The sequence below is a fragment of the Arachis ipaensis genome, chromosome B5, assembly GCF_059453495.1.
Source record: "Arachis ipaensis isolate K30076 ecotype BB chromosome B5, ASM5945349v1, whole genome shotgun sequence".
Lineage (NCBI taxonomy): Eukaryota > Viridiplantae > Streptophyta > Magnoliopsida > Fabales > Fabaceae > Arachis > Arachis ipaensis.
Window position 1 is genome coordinate 149,176,112 of NC_142440.1, and position 16,293 is coordinate 149,192,404.

At 38.1% G+C, this 16,293-nt stretch overlaps 1 protein-coding gene and 1 pseudogene across 2 annotated transcripts; one reads left to right on the forward strand and one right to left on the reverse strand.

The window, feature by feature from the left end:
* Nucleotides 1-11,683: 11,683 nt before the first annotated feature.
* Nucleotides 11,684-13,482, reverse strand: LOC107641288 (uncharacterized). Its single transcript, XM_016344784.1, has 3 exons — nt 13,177-13,482; nt 12,386-13,129; nt 11,684-12,295 (listed from the first exon to the last, which is right to left on the reverse strand). The coding sequence occupies exons 1-3, from the start codon at nt 13,480-13,482 to the stop codon at nt 11,684-11,686; spliced, it is 1,662 nt and encodes a 553-aa protein (XP_016200270.1).
* Nucleotides 13,483-14,671: 1,189 nt separating this feature from the next.
* Nucleotides 14,672-16,055, forward strand: LOC107641289 (dehydration-responsive element-binding protein 3 pseudogene; annotated as a pseudogene). The gene has a single exon (XR_015883793.1). The product of XR_015883793.1 is annotated as a dehydration-responsive element-binding protein 3 pseudogene (transcript).
* Nucleotides 16,056-16,293: the final 238 nt, after the last annotated feature.

Below are 16,293 nucleotides of genomic sequence, written 5' to 3' on the forward strand. Positions count from 1 at the left end.
ATTGCTTCCACCTCTGAGTCATGGAAGATGGAGAGATTCATCTCAAAGGTCCATCAAGACCATTTCTATGAAGTTGTTTTCAAGAAGAAAGTAATCCCTGAGGTTCCTTTCAAACTCAAAAAGAATGAGTATCCGGAGATCCGACTTGAGATCCAAAGAAGAGGTTGGGAAGTTCTCACCAACCCCATTCAACAAGTTGGGATCCTAATAGTTCAAGAGTTCTATGCAAACGCATGGATCACTAAGAACCATGATCAAAGTGTGAACCCGAATCCAAAGCATTGGCTCACCATGGTTCGGGAGAAATACTTAGATTTCAGTCCGGAAAATGTAAGGCTAGCGTTCAACTTGCCAATGATGGAAGAGAACGCACGCCCCTACACAAGAAGGGTCAACTTTGATCAAAGGTTGGACCAAGTCCTCATAGACATATGTGAGAAAGGAGCTCAATGGAAAATTGACTCAAGAGGCAAGCCGGTTCAATTAAGAAGGCATGACCTCAAACCAGTGGCTAGGAGATGGCTAGAGTTCATTCAACGCTCAATCATTCCTACTAGTAAGCGGTCTAAAGTTACTATAGACCGGGCCATCATGATCCATAGTATCATGATTGGAGAGGAGGTGGAAGTTCATGAGATTATACCTCAAGAACTTTACAAGGTGGCTGACAAGTCCTCCACTTGGGCAAGGTTAGCCTTTTCTCACCTCATTTACCACCTCTGCAATTCGGCTGGAATTGACATAGATGGAGACATCCTCATTGAAGAGGACAAGCCCATCACTAAGAAAAGGATGAAGCAAATAAGAGATCATGGACCTTAGCAAGAGCATGAGGAAATTCCCCACCATGAAATCCCTGAGATGCCTCAGGGGATGCACTTTCCTCCACAAAACTATTGGGAGCAAATCAACACTTTCATAGGAGAATTAAGTTCCAACATGGGACAACTAAGGATGGAACACCAAGAGCACTCCATCATCCTCCATGAGATTAGAGAAGATCAAAGAGCTATGAGGGAGGAGCAAGAAAGACAAGGAAGAGACATAGAGGAGCTCAAGAGCACCATTGGTTTTTCAAGAAGAGGAAGACGCCACCCTCACTAAGGTGGACTCATTCCTTAATCTCCTTGTCTATTTATTTACTGTTTTTCGATTTTTGAGCTTTATGTTTTATTTATGTTTGTGTCTTCACTATATGATCACTAGTGTCTAAGTGTCTATGCCTTAAAGTTATGAATATGAATCCATCACCTCTCTTGAATGAAAAATGTTTTAATTACAAAAGAACAAGAAGTACATGGTTTCGAATTCATCCTTGAAACTAGTTTAATTATTTTGATGTGGTGACAATACTTTTTGTTTTCTGAATGAATGCTTGAACAGTGCATATGTCTTTTGAAGTTAATGTTTATGAATGTTAAATATGTTGGCTCTTGAAGAATAAGGAAAAAGGAGACATGTTATTTGATAATCTGAAAAATCATAAAAATGATTCTTGAAGCAAGAAAAAGCAGTGAATACAAAAGCTTGCAAAAAAAAATAGCGAAAAAAAAAGAAAGAAAAAGAAAAAGCAAGCAGAAAAAGCCAAAAGCTCTTAAAACCAAAAGGCAAGAGCAAAAAGCCAATAGCCCTTAAAACCAAAAGGCAAGGGTAATAAAAAGGATCCAAAGCTTTGAGCATCAGTGGATAGGAGGGCCTAAAGGAATAAAATCCTGGCCTAAGCGGCTAAACCAAGCTGTCTCTAACCATGTGCTTGTGACGTGAAGGTGTCAAGTGAAAACTTGAGACTGGGCGGTTAAAGTCAAGGTCCAAAGCAAAAAGAAGAGTGTGCTTAAGAACCCTGGACACCTCTAATTGGGGAGTTTAGCAAAGTTGAGTCACAATCTGAAAAGGTTCACCCAGTTATGTGTCTGTGGCATTTATGTATCCGGTAGTAATACTGGAAAACAAAGTGCTTAGGGCCACGGCCAAGACTCATAAAGTAGCTGTGTTCAAGAATCAACATACTGAACTAGGAGAATCAATAACACTATCTGAATTCTAAGTTCCTATAGATGCCAATAATTCTGAACTTCAATGGATAAAGTGAGATGCCAAAACTATTCAAGAGGCAAAAAGCTACAAGTCCCGCTCATCTGATTGGAGCTAAGTTTCATTGATATTTTCGAATTTATAGTATATTCTCTTTTTTTTATCCTATTTGATTTTCAGTTGCTTGGGGACAAGCAACAATTTAAGTTTGGTGTTGTGATGAGCGGATAATTTATACGCTTTTTGGCATTGTTTTTACATAGTTTTCAGTATAATTTAATTAGTTTTTAGTATATTTTTATTAGTTTTTAAATAAAAATCACATTTCTGGACTTTACTATGAGTTTGTGTGTTTTTCTGTGATTTCAGGTATTTTCTGGCTGAAATTGAGGGACTTGAGCAAAAATCAGATTCAGAGGTTGAAGAAGGACTGCAGATGCTGTTGGATTCTGACCTCCCTGCACTCAAAGTGGATTTTCTGGAGCTACAGAACTCCAAATGGCGCGCTCTCAATTGAGTTGGAAAGTAGACATCCAGCACTTTCCAGCAATATATAATAGTCCATACTTTGCCCGAGTTTAGATGACGTAAACTGGCGTTCAACGCCAGTTTCATGCTGCATTCTGGAGTTAAACGCCAGAAACAGGTTGCAAAGTGGAGTTAAACGCTAGAAACAGGTTATGAACTGGCGTTCAACTCCAAGAGAAGCCTCTACACGTGTAAAGCTCAATGCTCAGCCCAAGCACACACCAAGTGGGCCCCGAAAGTGGATTTCTGCATCATTTACTCATTTCTGTAAACCCTAGTAACTAGTTTAGTATAAATAGGACTTTTTACTATTGTATTTACATCTTTTTTATCATCCTAAGTTTTATCTTGGGACGTTTAGTTCTTAGACTTGGGGGCTGGCCTCTCGGCCATGCCTGGACCTTGTTCTTATGTATTTTCAACGGTGGAGTTTCTACACCCCATAGATTAAGGTGTGGAGCTCTGCTGTTCCTCACAGATTAATGCAAAGTACTACTGTTTTTCTATTCAATTCAAGATTATTCCTATTCTAAGATATCCATTCGCACCCAAGAACATGATGAATGTGATGATTATGTGACGCTCATCATCATTATCACTTATGAACGCGTGCCTGACAAACACTTCCGTTCTACATGCAAACAAGCTAGAATGAGTATCTCTTAGATATCTAATACAGAGGACCAAGTCCGAGATATTAGAATCTTCGTGGTATAAGTTAGAACCCATGGATGGCCATTCCTGAGATCCAGAAAGTCTAAACCTTGTCTGTGGTATTCCGAGTAGGATCTGGGAAGGGATGGTTGTGACGAGCTTCAAACTCGCGAGTGCTGGACGCAGTGACAGACGCAAAAGGATAGTAAATCCTATTCCAGTATGATCGAGAACCGACAGATGATTAGCCATGCAGTGACAGCGTATTGGACCATTTTCACAGAGAGGATGGGATGTAGCCATTGACAACGGTGATGCCCTACATAAAGCTTGCCATGGAAAGGAGTAGGAATGATTGGATGAAGATAGCAGAAAAGCAGAGGTTCAGAGGAACGAAAGCATCTCTATACGCTTATCTGAAATTCTCACCAATGAATTACATAAGTATCTCTATCCTAGTTCATGTTCTATTTATCTTTTAATTATTAAAACTCTACAACCATTTGAATCCGCCTGACTGAGATTTACAAGGTGACCATAGCTTGCTTTAAGCCGACAATCTCCGTGGGATCGACCCTTACTCACGTAAGGTTTATTACTTGGACGACCCAGTGCACTTGCTGGTTAGTTGTGCGGAATTGTGACAAAGTGTGATTCACATTTGAGAGCACCAAGCCATTGGCGCCATTGTTGAAGATCACGATTTCGCATACCAGCGACAATCGGCAAGAATGACATTGTCGACGGCTCCACCTATATTTTCAGATGATTTGGTAGTGGGTAATGATTGAATAAATAAATTTATAAACTAATCTCGTAAATAATTCATTAACACTTTAGCCGTAATTAATGAATTTAATTTAATTTATTATTTTAAAAAATTTAAATTACTTTCCCACGACATCATTATCAATAAAAGTTATATAATTAAATTTAAAAATTAATATCAAATACAAATTACCAAGGCCAAGTAATAGGAATTTAATTTAATTTTCATTTTTAGAAATATAAACTACTTTATCAATAGCCTGGCCGTCGGCAACAATCAAATAATTTGAAATTAAATTTCACACTTACTTAACTTATCAACGACCAAATTAAACCATCAATCAAATATGTTTTCCGTTTTAATGTTGTCGATAAACACATTTATCGCCTAGACGCCTCTCCCTCCCTCCCATCTCTTCGACCATTTTTAAAAGCTTCATTCTCTTTAAACCCTCCCTCGATCTCTCTCCCTTTCTTTCTCTAGCTGTGACTACCAACCGTTGATTTCTCCCTAGTTGGAGCTTCATTCGAGATTCTGAAACTGTCCTTGTATTCGTGGTGAGTAACCTTTATTTTAATCGGTTTCGTTTTTATTAGTTAACTTTTTCTGATTGTTTTGAGTTTGGTTTCTAAGAATGTTTCTATGATTGTAGATTTTTAGAGAGTTAGTGGTGTTGGTATTGTTGTTGTTCTTGGTGTTGTGTTCATCCGGTTGTGTAAAAGAGTTCCGTAGATTTTATTGTCTTTAGCTCGGTATATATTAAAATTTGTTACTTTTAGCCTTATTAAATCATGTTTGAAATGGATATTAATAAATTAATATGAGTGAAATTAATTTATAGTTAAAAAATATTTAAGTTGCAAATAGTTGCATATATATTTAGGATAGAGACCGTCACAAAAAGAATTAGGATATATAGAGACTTAAACCCATAGAATTAAGTTGTAAGATTAAAGAAGTGAAATAATTTATAAAAGTAGAGATTTTTTTCGTTTGTTTACGGTATAGATTGTTTGTGTTTGCTTTATTTTTTATGTGAGTAATAAAATAATTAGAACAGTTAAAATTAATTAATTAATTATTTTAATTTTGTATTTGTCGACCTTTTTACCAACAATGCAGGTATTTTCATAAGGTATTCTAATGATATATAAATTTTAAACATAAAGTATACATAGTGTTGCATTTCCCTAATGATACACGATGCACTAGGTTTCTTTGTTTGGTGCATATATATGATAGCATCGATCTGAGTTAAGATAAATATACCTCAAACTATTAATATTATTACTAACGCTTCATAACTTTTTGCAAAATGATTAAATAAAATTAGTTAACTACTAATTACTATGTACGTATCATTCATAAGAATGATAAAATTGCAGGGGACCAGTAAGAATGAGGAACAGGTTGAAAGCAGCTTATATAATCATAAGCGTAAGGAAAATTATATATTTGTTTTTCAAGAGGATGTACTACGATTTGATAGATGCGGTGATTAATAATCTCTCACTGCATGTTATTCAATTCATTAAAAGCAAATGACTGCTGGCAATATGATATATTTTTCATGGCCAAGATAGAATTTAACGGCTAATCTCTTAATTAAGGATTCAATTGATGACGAGCTACCAAAATTATATTCTCATCATTTTTTATTGTTCTTACAAATATAGCTATATAATGAATACAAGAAAACATATATGAAAATGAAGCACATAAATGTTACTTTGTTGTAATGTGATGTTTCCCAATTAGAAGGAACAACAAACTCCCAAGGGAAACTTCATTAGTGATGCTGACAGCGTTGGCTTCGCTATCCTTATGAAAAATAGAGGGAAAAAATAAAATAAAACTCAAAGAACAGTATTTTCATTTTTCATCACCATCCTAATCATTTACAATACTATAAAATTACTTCTTACAAAAATTTAAGTCGATACATAAAAACATATTTTATATATATATATATATATATATATATATATATATATATATATATATATATATATATATATATATAATATTCACCAAATAATTCCTTTTAAATTTGAATTGTAAATTTTACGTATTTCTTTTTTTTTTTTTTTTGAAATTTATTGAATATTTTTTTCTTGGTCAACAATAATTGAAATTTAGACCTTTTTTCTATTCAAAAATTACTTATTCCAAAAATGCAAAAAATTTTAAATAATAGATACACTACAAAAAAGTACCGGAATAGCGACCGATTTTAGCGACCGAAAAAATTGATTACTAACAACGACCGATTTAGTAACCGAAATATTGGTCACCATTTAGCGACTGAATACCTCAACGACCGATTTAGTGACCGAAATATTGGTTGCTATTTAGTGATCGATCTTGTTAGCGACCAAAATTAATTTGTATGGTTAAGTGGCCTTGGATGAAAATCGGTCACTAAAATCGGTCACTAAATATTAGTGACCAACATCAGTTGCTATTTTGAATTTAGCCACCAATGTTTTAGCGACTACCAGAATCGGTCGCTAAATCAGTTGCTAAATCGGTCGCTATTCTAATAATTTCTTATAGTGATAGAGGTATATATATCCCACAAAAGAGAAAGGCAAAAGATTAACACTACAAGAAAATGACGGTATAAATGTCGCCGAAAACAGCTTATCGGCAAATTTTTTATGTCCGACGCTAATTATCAGCGGAGTTACCGTCGGTCTTTTTCAATGGTTTGTCGACTTTGTGTTGATGGCGCCATTTCATGTGTTTAGGCGCCAAAGTTACCGTCAGATATCACCGACGGTAAATCTGACGGTAATGTGAAATTTATAAACCCTAAATTTTTTGGCACAGTTAAGCCACAATTAGGAGAATCTTATTAACACAATTGTTAGCAGAAATGTAACATCACCAGAAATAAAGAAATAATTTTATTAAAAAATAAATAGTTTGAATGAAATAAAATGTCACAAATGTAGAATACAATAAAGTAAAGATAAAGAAAAATGTGTAAAACTCTAAATCCTACAAATCATGGTAGTCTTCATTGTCGTCGGCGTCATGGTCCACCAAGTGAGGCGGTGGAGGAGGTGCTACTGTCGGTGCCCCAACAGTAGCGTCGCCGCTGGAATCGACAGCAGTGCCGCTAGAACCAACAGCACTGCTGCCTTCAGCGCACATCTACTAGCTGTACTCCTCCATCTATTGCCGCAACCGATCGAGCTGTTCCAGCTTCTCCGTCAGGTCAGAGCTGACGACAACACGTACAAGAAACTCTCGATACCTCTGCTCAGACTGCTCCGCCTACTGATGAAGCTCCTGTGTTAGCTTTTGCACCTCCTCTCTTAGGTCGACAACTTTCTGGGGATCAGCAAGGCTGGTGGCAGAGGCAGACGCAGAGGAAGCCATCAAAGCGGAAGATAGGAGGCCACTGGCAAAGAACGACCCCAACCCGAAGCGGCGATTCTTGTGGGGTTTAGAGGCGGTCTCACACCAAATCCTATCGGGATCTATTACGAAGGTCTCAGAGCCGGCTTCGTTGGCCCCACTAGGCGGCTGAGATTTCTGGGTTGCGGCCTCCAACATCTGCGTGCACTCCTCCTGCGTCACATACATTAATATTGATTAGGAAATAGTTAAATAATTGACTTTAAACCAAATAAAGTTGAAACTTAGGATTAATTTAAACTCACTTAATGGGTCGCAGCTCGTCGACAAATCTCTCCTTTTTTACCTTCAAAGTATGGGTATACTTAAAGGTCTCCGTCAGTGTCGTCTCACGCTCCAGCGACTTAGACTACAAATTAATATATCAACCAAATTTGACATAAACAAACTTAATATCAAAAAATTAAACTCACAACCGTATGTCATCGGGCCAAATTCTCAGCCGGATGACGGTCGGTGATAGATGGGCATCTTGCTCGAGGACATTGGAGGAATCACCCCCGTGGGCTCTGTCGTCACTGCATTTACAGGGGGTATACCAGTAGGAGGCACCCAGATCGGGCTTGGGACCATGATGAATTGCTGGTACGATGGATCCGCCTGTGACGTCACAGGGTCGACGGGGTAGCCGGGGTAGAGGGGGATGACTAGGCAGCCCTGGAGGATTCAGCGGAAGCCCGCCCTCTATGACGAATACATGATGACCCACTCGACTTACCTCTACTACCTGTCGTCATGTCTGTACAACAAACATATTAGTAACATAAAAAGCTTACACTGCAAAGCAGAAAAAGAAAACAAGAACAAGTAAGCAGTGAAGAAAAGAAAAAGATAGTAGCATAAAATTGGATAATGAATGCAGAGCAATAATTAACATAAATATGTATTAGAAGCTAGATTATAATATGATACGTGTTAATCATAGGAACATATATTCTTTTCTTTGAGTCAAATCTATTTTGAACCAGATTTTTATTCTTTATTTTTTGTACACCAGGTATACAAATAAAATAATTGTTTAAATTAAAAAAAAACAACAAAATATAAGAAACAAGCAAACCAAATAATCAAAAAAGAAATCATACAAATAGAAAAAGGAGCACCCAAAAAAATGTTATAAATTTTTTAATATTGTATGCATAAGAACATACACTAACAGAACACCCAAACCATGATGAGGTTACTGTTGCTATATTCTTTATTTTGTTTTCTTTTATCCGGCAGTTGAAATTATAAAATTTAAAATGTACCTCCACATTTGTATTAGAACATACCATAACAAAACACTAAATCTCTAACCACGTAAAATCAACTAAAACAGAAATTAATCTAACTAAACTAATTACTAAAAATCAACTAACGAAATAGAATTAAGATTAACTAAGAAGAAATTAAGCAGCGTGACAAATATCCAATGAAAATTCCTAATCACCTAAAATCAACTAAAAAAAATTAATCTAACTAAACTAATTACAAAAATCAACTAGCTAAATGAAATTAAAATAAACTAAGAAGAAGTTAAACATAGTAAAAAAACATATTCAATGAAACCTGGAATGCAAAGAAATTAGACAGAAGTGGGCGGTTCGAGCAACGACGCCGGCGGCCTTTTCAGTGGCGGGAGGGTGACAACGGCGAGAACAGAGTAGAGCGAAGGGTGTGTTTCGAGCAGCAGCGATGGCGATCTTTCCAACGACGGTAGGGCACGATAGCAGTGGCAGCAGAGGCGGTTGTAGCAGGGGCTAGAGAGAGACTGAGAGGTGAAAGGTTAGAGAGAGAGAGAATTTAAAATAAAGGAAAAGAGGTTCACAGTTCGAATTTAGGGCACGACTACCGTCGAATTCAAATTTACCGGCGGCTTCATTCGACGGTAACGACTACGGTTGGTGCCTATTTGTCTAGTGTTCCCGCCAAATATTTACCAGCGACTTTACCGTCAGATAACCTTTTCCAACGGTAACTCTTTGGTATGACGAATCCCACTACAAAACTGTCGCTAAATCCGCTAGTACGCTGCGACACTAAATCCGACGATACTCGGCGTTTTTCTTATAGAGTAAGAAAGAAATCCAAAGAACAATAAATCAAAATTAATTGTTAAAGATATAATCATTTATGTGTTTTTTTTATTTGCTTAAATTTTTGGAAGAAATTATTTCATGACGTGATATCGGAGTTTCTATGACTTAAAAGTTTAGAGTTCGATCCCTATTAACTCCAAAAGAAAGAATTTCAGCATAATAATGCAAATACAAAGTGAAAGAAGATCTATTCAAAGATTCACACAAATCTAAAAGAAGCAGGCTTTAACGTGAGAGAACGTGTTAGAGTCTTAAAGATATAATTATTCATATATCTCGTCCTACCAAATTTAAACTTTTAAGATAAATGATATCATGATATGATATCAGAACTTTTATAACATAAAAAAATTAAGTATAAGACATTAATACACTCCAAAAGAAGTGATTATAATGAATTTAAATTTTTAGAAGAAGTGATTTGATGAGATTAATACACTCAGCCTTTGAAATTATAGCAGGAAAAATAAATAATTTAAATTCTATGACTTTGTCACACGAAAATTAAATAGACAATAAAAATATCCGTAAATATTTTCATACTATAGTTTGCTAACTAAATATGAACGTTAACCCCTTTTGTCTTGTAAATTATTTATAATACTAAATGTTGTTAGGCCACCCTTTGATGGTGCGCCTCAGTCCTCACTAGTCACTACAATGTATCCAATTCTTATTATAACTAAAAAGAAAATTTATTGAAATAAATATTCTGGCCTTTAAATTTATCAGAATACACATTTTATAGTGGACCAACAATTTTTGTAAAAATTGGCCAGCATTTTACCATCAAAAGAAAATTGAATGATCCCACACCATTGGATTTAATCTCACACCATTAAAAATACTATTGATGGCCAATTGATGGTTACAAAATACAAAAGTTGCTGGCCCCCTAGCACTCCTCTTTTGTAAAATGGATATTGAAATGTATGGAGTTGGTGCACATAGTAATGCCAGGGTCTCGAATGCAAAACTTGGACTTGAAGGGAAGGCCGGTCCTGCCTACGCTTCAGATCGCCTATAGCATGCCATATATACAGCAAAAGCCTTTTTTAATGCTAGCCTGCGGGGCACCCCAAGCAGCGGTCGGGGCGCCCATCGACTGAAGGCGGGGTAGGATTCGATCCTATTTGTTTGGCATTTTTTATAAACTATGTAAACCGCGATAGGGGTCTTACGATTTATGAATGTACGTAATCCGCTATAGGGGTATCGCGGTTTATGTGTGATTTGCAAACGTGCATAAAGCGCTACAGGAGTCTAGCGGTTTATGCTTTAGTGTGGACTTAGTTCATTTTCCATAGAGTATGAGTTATTGGATGAAACTTTGGTATGCCTTTTCTATGTATGGCGCAACATAGGTTGGTGCTTTGATTTAATTGAAATTAGTCTCTTGAACTCATAGAATTACCAACAAAATTAGAACACCTTTATTCAAGAGAATCACAACTACATAGAGAATCGCTAGCAATAACCACATCACCGTAAAATGAACAACAAGTATAACTTTACTTAACATTCATACATGGAAAAGCATAGACTAAAACATGACAACAACACAAATAAGAAAAGAAAAATGAAAGCTAATCATGACGACCTAATGACACCTATGCCTCGGCTCTGGGTGCGGATCCTCGCTAAGGGCAAGTCCTGCAAGTGTGTCCTGTCTGTCTGCGTAGCCCACATCGCTTCGACCGACTAGTATCGGCCTCATCCATGGTATTACACTATTACAGATTCTTGTTGACCTCAGTCTCCCTTCTCTGACACGTCTCATGTAAGGATCAGGAACGACAGTAGGACCGTTGTACGGTGGCCACAGACCCTCTAGAACAGGGAGAAAAAACCCCATTCGGTATACACTGAACACCTTACTCAGTGTATAAATCTCATGGACGTACGTAGCCCAGTCTAACCGGGATGGAGGAAAGCATGCAATCGCATGGCAGCACAGGTAATGGAGAGCTTGAAAGTACCCGCAGTCACAAGTGCGATCTCTGAGGGAAACCTGATACGTCCCAAGCGAAAATTTACCGGTAAGAGTCGTCTCAGCCACGGTATACTCAGACTAATGTCTGTCAAACAGAGTAACCGTGAAGCACCTCGAATCTTTCAAGTTGCACTCTATCGCCTTGACCAGCACCTGGCAAAACCGTTGGCCTGATCCCAACTGCGCCTCTGCTGTCTACCATCAGACGACAAAAAGCTCTGCTAACCTCCCATATGTGCATTTCACAAGTGCAGTAATCGGAAGATTCCGTGTCCCCTTCAATACAGAGTTAACACACTCGGATATGTTCGTCGTCATGTGGCCGAATCGTCTGCCTCCATCCTGGTGTTGGGTCCACTTATCGTATTCTAGTCGGTTGGCCCAATCACACATGGCCGGATTCTCAGTCCTCATAATATCAAACCAGTAGTCAAACTCTGCCTCAGTCTTGGCATACGCCGCATTCACGAGCAGCCGCCTTGCATCCTGGCCCTTGAAACTGAGAGCAAAATTAGCTACAACGTGTCGAATGCAATACGCTCGATATGCATGAGGCGGTAGCCAACCACTGTCTGGTACCTCCAGTGCAGCCTTAATGCCGTTGTGTCTGTTAGAGATCACCAGAATGCCTTCTTGTGGGGTCACATGTTGACGCAAGTGGGATAAGAAAAAAGTCCATGACTCAGCATTCTCCCCCTCAACAAGTGCAAACGCAACCGACAATATATTCGAGTTTTCATCTTGCACAATAGCCAGAAGCAAAGTCCAGCCATACTTCCCATGCAGATGCGTACCGTCAATGCTGATTAGTGGCTTGCAATATTCAAAAGCCTCAACGCATGGAGGGAATGTCCAGAAAAGACGATGAAAGTACTCTGTAGACTAATCAACCTCATCACCTACACGCACTGGAGAAGTCTTCAACAAAGCAACGGTTCCGTCCTTCGTTGCTTGCATCCCAAGGATCCACCGGGACAACTCGGCATATGACTCTTCCCAATCTCCGTAGATCTGTGCGACTGCCTTCTCCTTTGCCTTCCACACCTTCCTATAACTAGGTCTGAATCCGTAGGTGGACTCAGTAGCTTCTTGCAACACCTTTATCGTAACCGCTGCATCCGTCCTAACCAACGGATAGATCCTCGCACAAATTACGTGGTAATCGAGCTGTCGGTGGTCGCTCAAAATCGAAGTGGCCAGGCAAGTGTGAGCTCCGTTGTACCTTCTAACCTCCCAGTTACCCTTGCGCTGTCGAAGTGCCATGCAGATCATCCTCGTGCAGCCGTTTCCAAACTCTTTGCATCTCTCAACATACTTCAAATGATCTGATTCCATAACCCGATACTGAACTCCACGACGAATGCTATAATCCTTAACACTCATCACAACTTCCTCCTTAGTCTGGAAAGATTGACCAATCTGAAATTCCCCAGAAGTATTGCCCTCGTGTAATCCTTGGCCTCTGAAGGTGTGTGCCTCATCCGGTTCACCACTACCAACAAGACCAGTAATCAAACCAGGTGACCTAGCTGCCGGTGCTAGAAAAAGTGGAGGTGCAGCTAAGAGACTACCAGGTGCAACGACAGGCATCGAAGTAGAAGCACCCCTACCGTCATCGACTGAGAATTTGGCGCTGAAGCCCCGGAACTATCGACACCGTCTTCCAACTTGGCAAACAACTCGTGTATTCTCACCTCTGGAAAACTCCGCCGACAATGAAACAAGACCTCCATGTCTTCATCCGACCCTATCACAAATGTTTCATACTGCACACCACTTGACACAACAGCCATCGGAATCTTGTAGAACACCTTCTTCACGAACTTGGCCCCACACAACCCTGTCTTCTGCAATATGTTCCTCTTCAGATCCGACAAAGTATCAGTCGAACGGATAAAAACGCTCAGCGGTTCTTTATCAGTAAACTTAACACCATGCCTATTACTTTTTTTTTTACCAGAGCAGTAGACTAGAACCAACAAGCTCTCCTCACTATCCATTTGTGAAAGTATGAAAATGATTCTCTACAAATGCCTCACTCCCTATTTTGAGTGGTATATATATGCTAATTTGACAAAGCATAAATTACTAGACCCCTGTAGCGGTTTATATACGTTTGCAAATCACACATAAACCGCGACACCCCTACCGCGGATTATGTGAAGGTTTGCTTCAAACGTAAACCGCAACACCCCTGTAGCGAATTATGTGCATTCGTAAACCGCAAGACCCTTATCACGATTTACATAGTTTATGAAAAAAATACATTTTAATATCTATTTTACAAAATGTGTATTCTAATAAAATATTTATTCTAGTAAATTCTCCTAACTAAAATGATTAAATGATGTTACCTTTTTGTATGTTGTCTATGTAGTAATAAAAGTGCTTACTCCTTTCTTACAACTATAATTTTTGATGTTATATACCTAAAATCGTTGATTATCGCATTCAACGTTTTCAGAATAAAGAACAATTTTTGTTATATATATTGTAATAATTTATATTTAAATAGTAACATACATAAATTCATTGTATACTAAAAATATATAAAATAATGAGTGACTGTATTATTTGTACATATGTCTTATTTTGAGTAGTCTGAAAATTTGTGTTCAACACGACTCTTATTTTTCTCTACAACCGTATACCTTGTACGTATAATAATTCTCAATTTTATTAACGTTGTTAAGAAAAATAATATACCACATAAAAAAATAGGAAAGTTAGAGAAATAAAAAATAAAAAATATTATTTACACATTAAAATTAATAATAAGAATTTAAAATTAATTATTATATATTTATATATATATATATATATATATATATATATATATATATATAATTTAAATCATTTTTAATATATATGACAATTAATTTGAGTGTATTGAAAAAAATAAGAAAAAGTGTGCGGTACGGTATATGTGAGATATGTGGCAAGAGAAGGGAGCGTGGAGGGAGGAAATCGAAATCTGCAGTGAGGGCTCTGTTCCCCTGCCAGGCTGTCTATATGACCCAGCAGAGCACCCTCCCATTCACATTCTTCACTCTCACCACCTTCCTTCTCCCTTCCCACCTCTCCCCCTACCCACCCATAGTCCCATATTTACACCTGATTACTATAATTCATTTTAGTAATTTTATTTTAATTATTATTAGGAAGGCGGTGGGATGGCAGGATGTGGTTTAGAAACAAGAGCCATTCGTGTGTGGGTCAGACAACAACACCACATCATACATATCATTATCAGATTATTAGAGTTACTCGACCCTATTAACAACCGGGTCCTCCCAAATAAAATCCCCCCCACGTTTTTTCAATTCTCTTTCACAATCACCTTTTAATTTCCTCTCTTTTCTCCCTCCCTCCCTCACTCACTCTCTTAGCTTCAACTCACCACTCACCAATTATCATAATCCCTTCTTCTCTCTCAGCTCTCTCTCTCTCTCTCTATATATATATATATAACAACAATAACACACCGCAATAAACACTAAGAAGAAGAAGAAGAAGAAGAATGGGAGTAGAGCCACGAACACCAAGCTCTGAAACGGAAACAGAAACAGTAGAAACTGGAAGAAGCACTGCCACATGTGCTTCACCACCATCAACACCAACTCTCACATCGAGCAAGAAGCGATCAAGGCAAAGCAATAAAAATGACAATGACAGGAATGCTAACACTAACAGCAAGCACCCTATATACAGAGGGGTCAGAATGCGCACGTGGGGAAAATGGGTCTCCGAAATTCGGGAGCCACGCAAAAAGAGCCGCATCTGGCTCGGAACCTTCGCCACCGCCGACATGGCCGCGCGTGCACACGACGCCGCCGCTCTCACCATCAAAGGCTCCTCCGCCATCCTCAACTTCCCCGAACTCGCACCCTCTCTCCCCCGCCCCGCCTCCAACTCCCCCCGCGACGTCCAGGCAGCCGCCGCCAAAGCCGCCGCAATGATTCCCCCTCCTCCTGCTCCTACTCCTACTACTCCTCCTCCACCGCCGGAGGATGAATCCTCTTCCTCTTCCACCACCACCACCACTACCACCTCCGAGGATGAGGAGCTTGGCGAAATCGTTGAGCTTCCTCCGCTTGGAAACAGCTTCGAAGTAGCTGAAGTAGATCCGAGTGGGATCAACGATCTTGATCAGTTGGTGTTCTTCGATCCGTTTGACGGTAACTGTTACCCTTGGAATCAGGGAAGCATTTATGATGATCACGATCATGATTGTTATGGCTGCTTCATTAATCATAACAATAATAATAACAGCAGCAACATCATGATGTCAATGCTGCTCGAGTCAGATTCTGTTCTTCCTTCTTCTCCTTCTAATCTTTCTATTTCTTCTTCTTCTTCTTTTTCTTCTTCCCTTCAATGTTCTCTCTGGCAACACTAATAATGTTATTGCACAAGAGTTGCAGTCTCATCATCTTTTTTTTTTTTTTTTTACTTTTTCTGGTGGAATTAACTTTAGCTCTCTGTCAATTTTGTTTTCTTTTTTTGAAGGGCTAAATATATAATATAATTTCTTAATAAGATATATTTTTCTGGTGGAATTGTGTTTTATAGTCATATATAGTGTGTATTATATGAGAGACTATGGTGTGTTCTAATAGGAGACAAAAGAAAATTAAAAGCACTGTTTTGTACTGTGTTTATTATTACTTATTTTTGTGAAAGATGTTATGAAAATAAGAGATATATAATAATAATAAATCATCATTCAACTACTTGCTTGTTCATTTCATAGATATAATGTTATTTTAAAAAAATATTATATAATGATGATTTACATAGAGTAAAAATTT

Excerpts from the sequence above, each read along its gene's own strand:
- LOC107641288 (XM_016344784.1), bottom strand. The coding sequence starts at position 13,482 with ATGGATAGTGAGGAGAGCTTGTTGGTTCTAGTCTACTGCTCTGGTAAA. Across the intron at positions 13,130-13,176 it reads GTCGGCGGAGTTTTCCAGAG|TTCCGGGGCTTCAGCGCCAA; the intron begins GTGAGAATACAC and ends CGGTGTCGATAG. Across the intron at positions 12,296-12,385 it reads TGAAGACTTCTCCAGTGCGT|CCACTAATCAGCATTGACGG; the intron begins GTAGGTGATGAG and ends GAATATTGCAAG.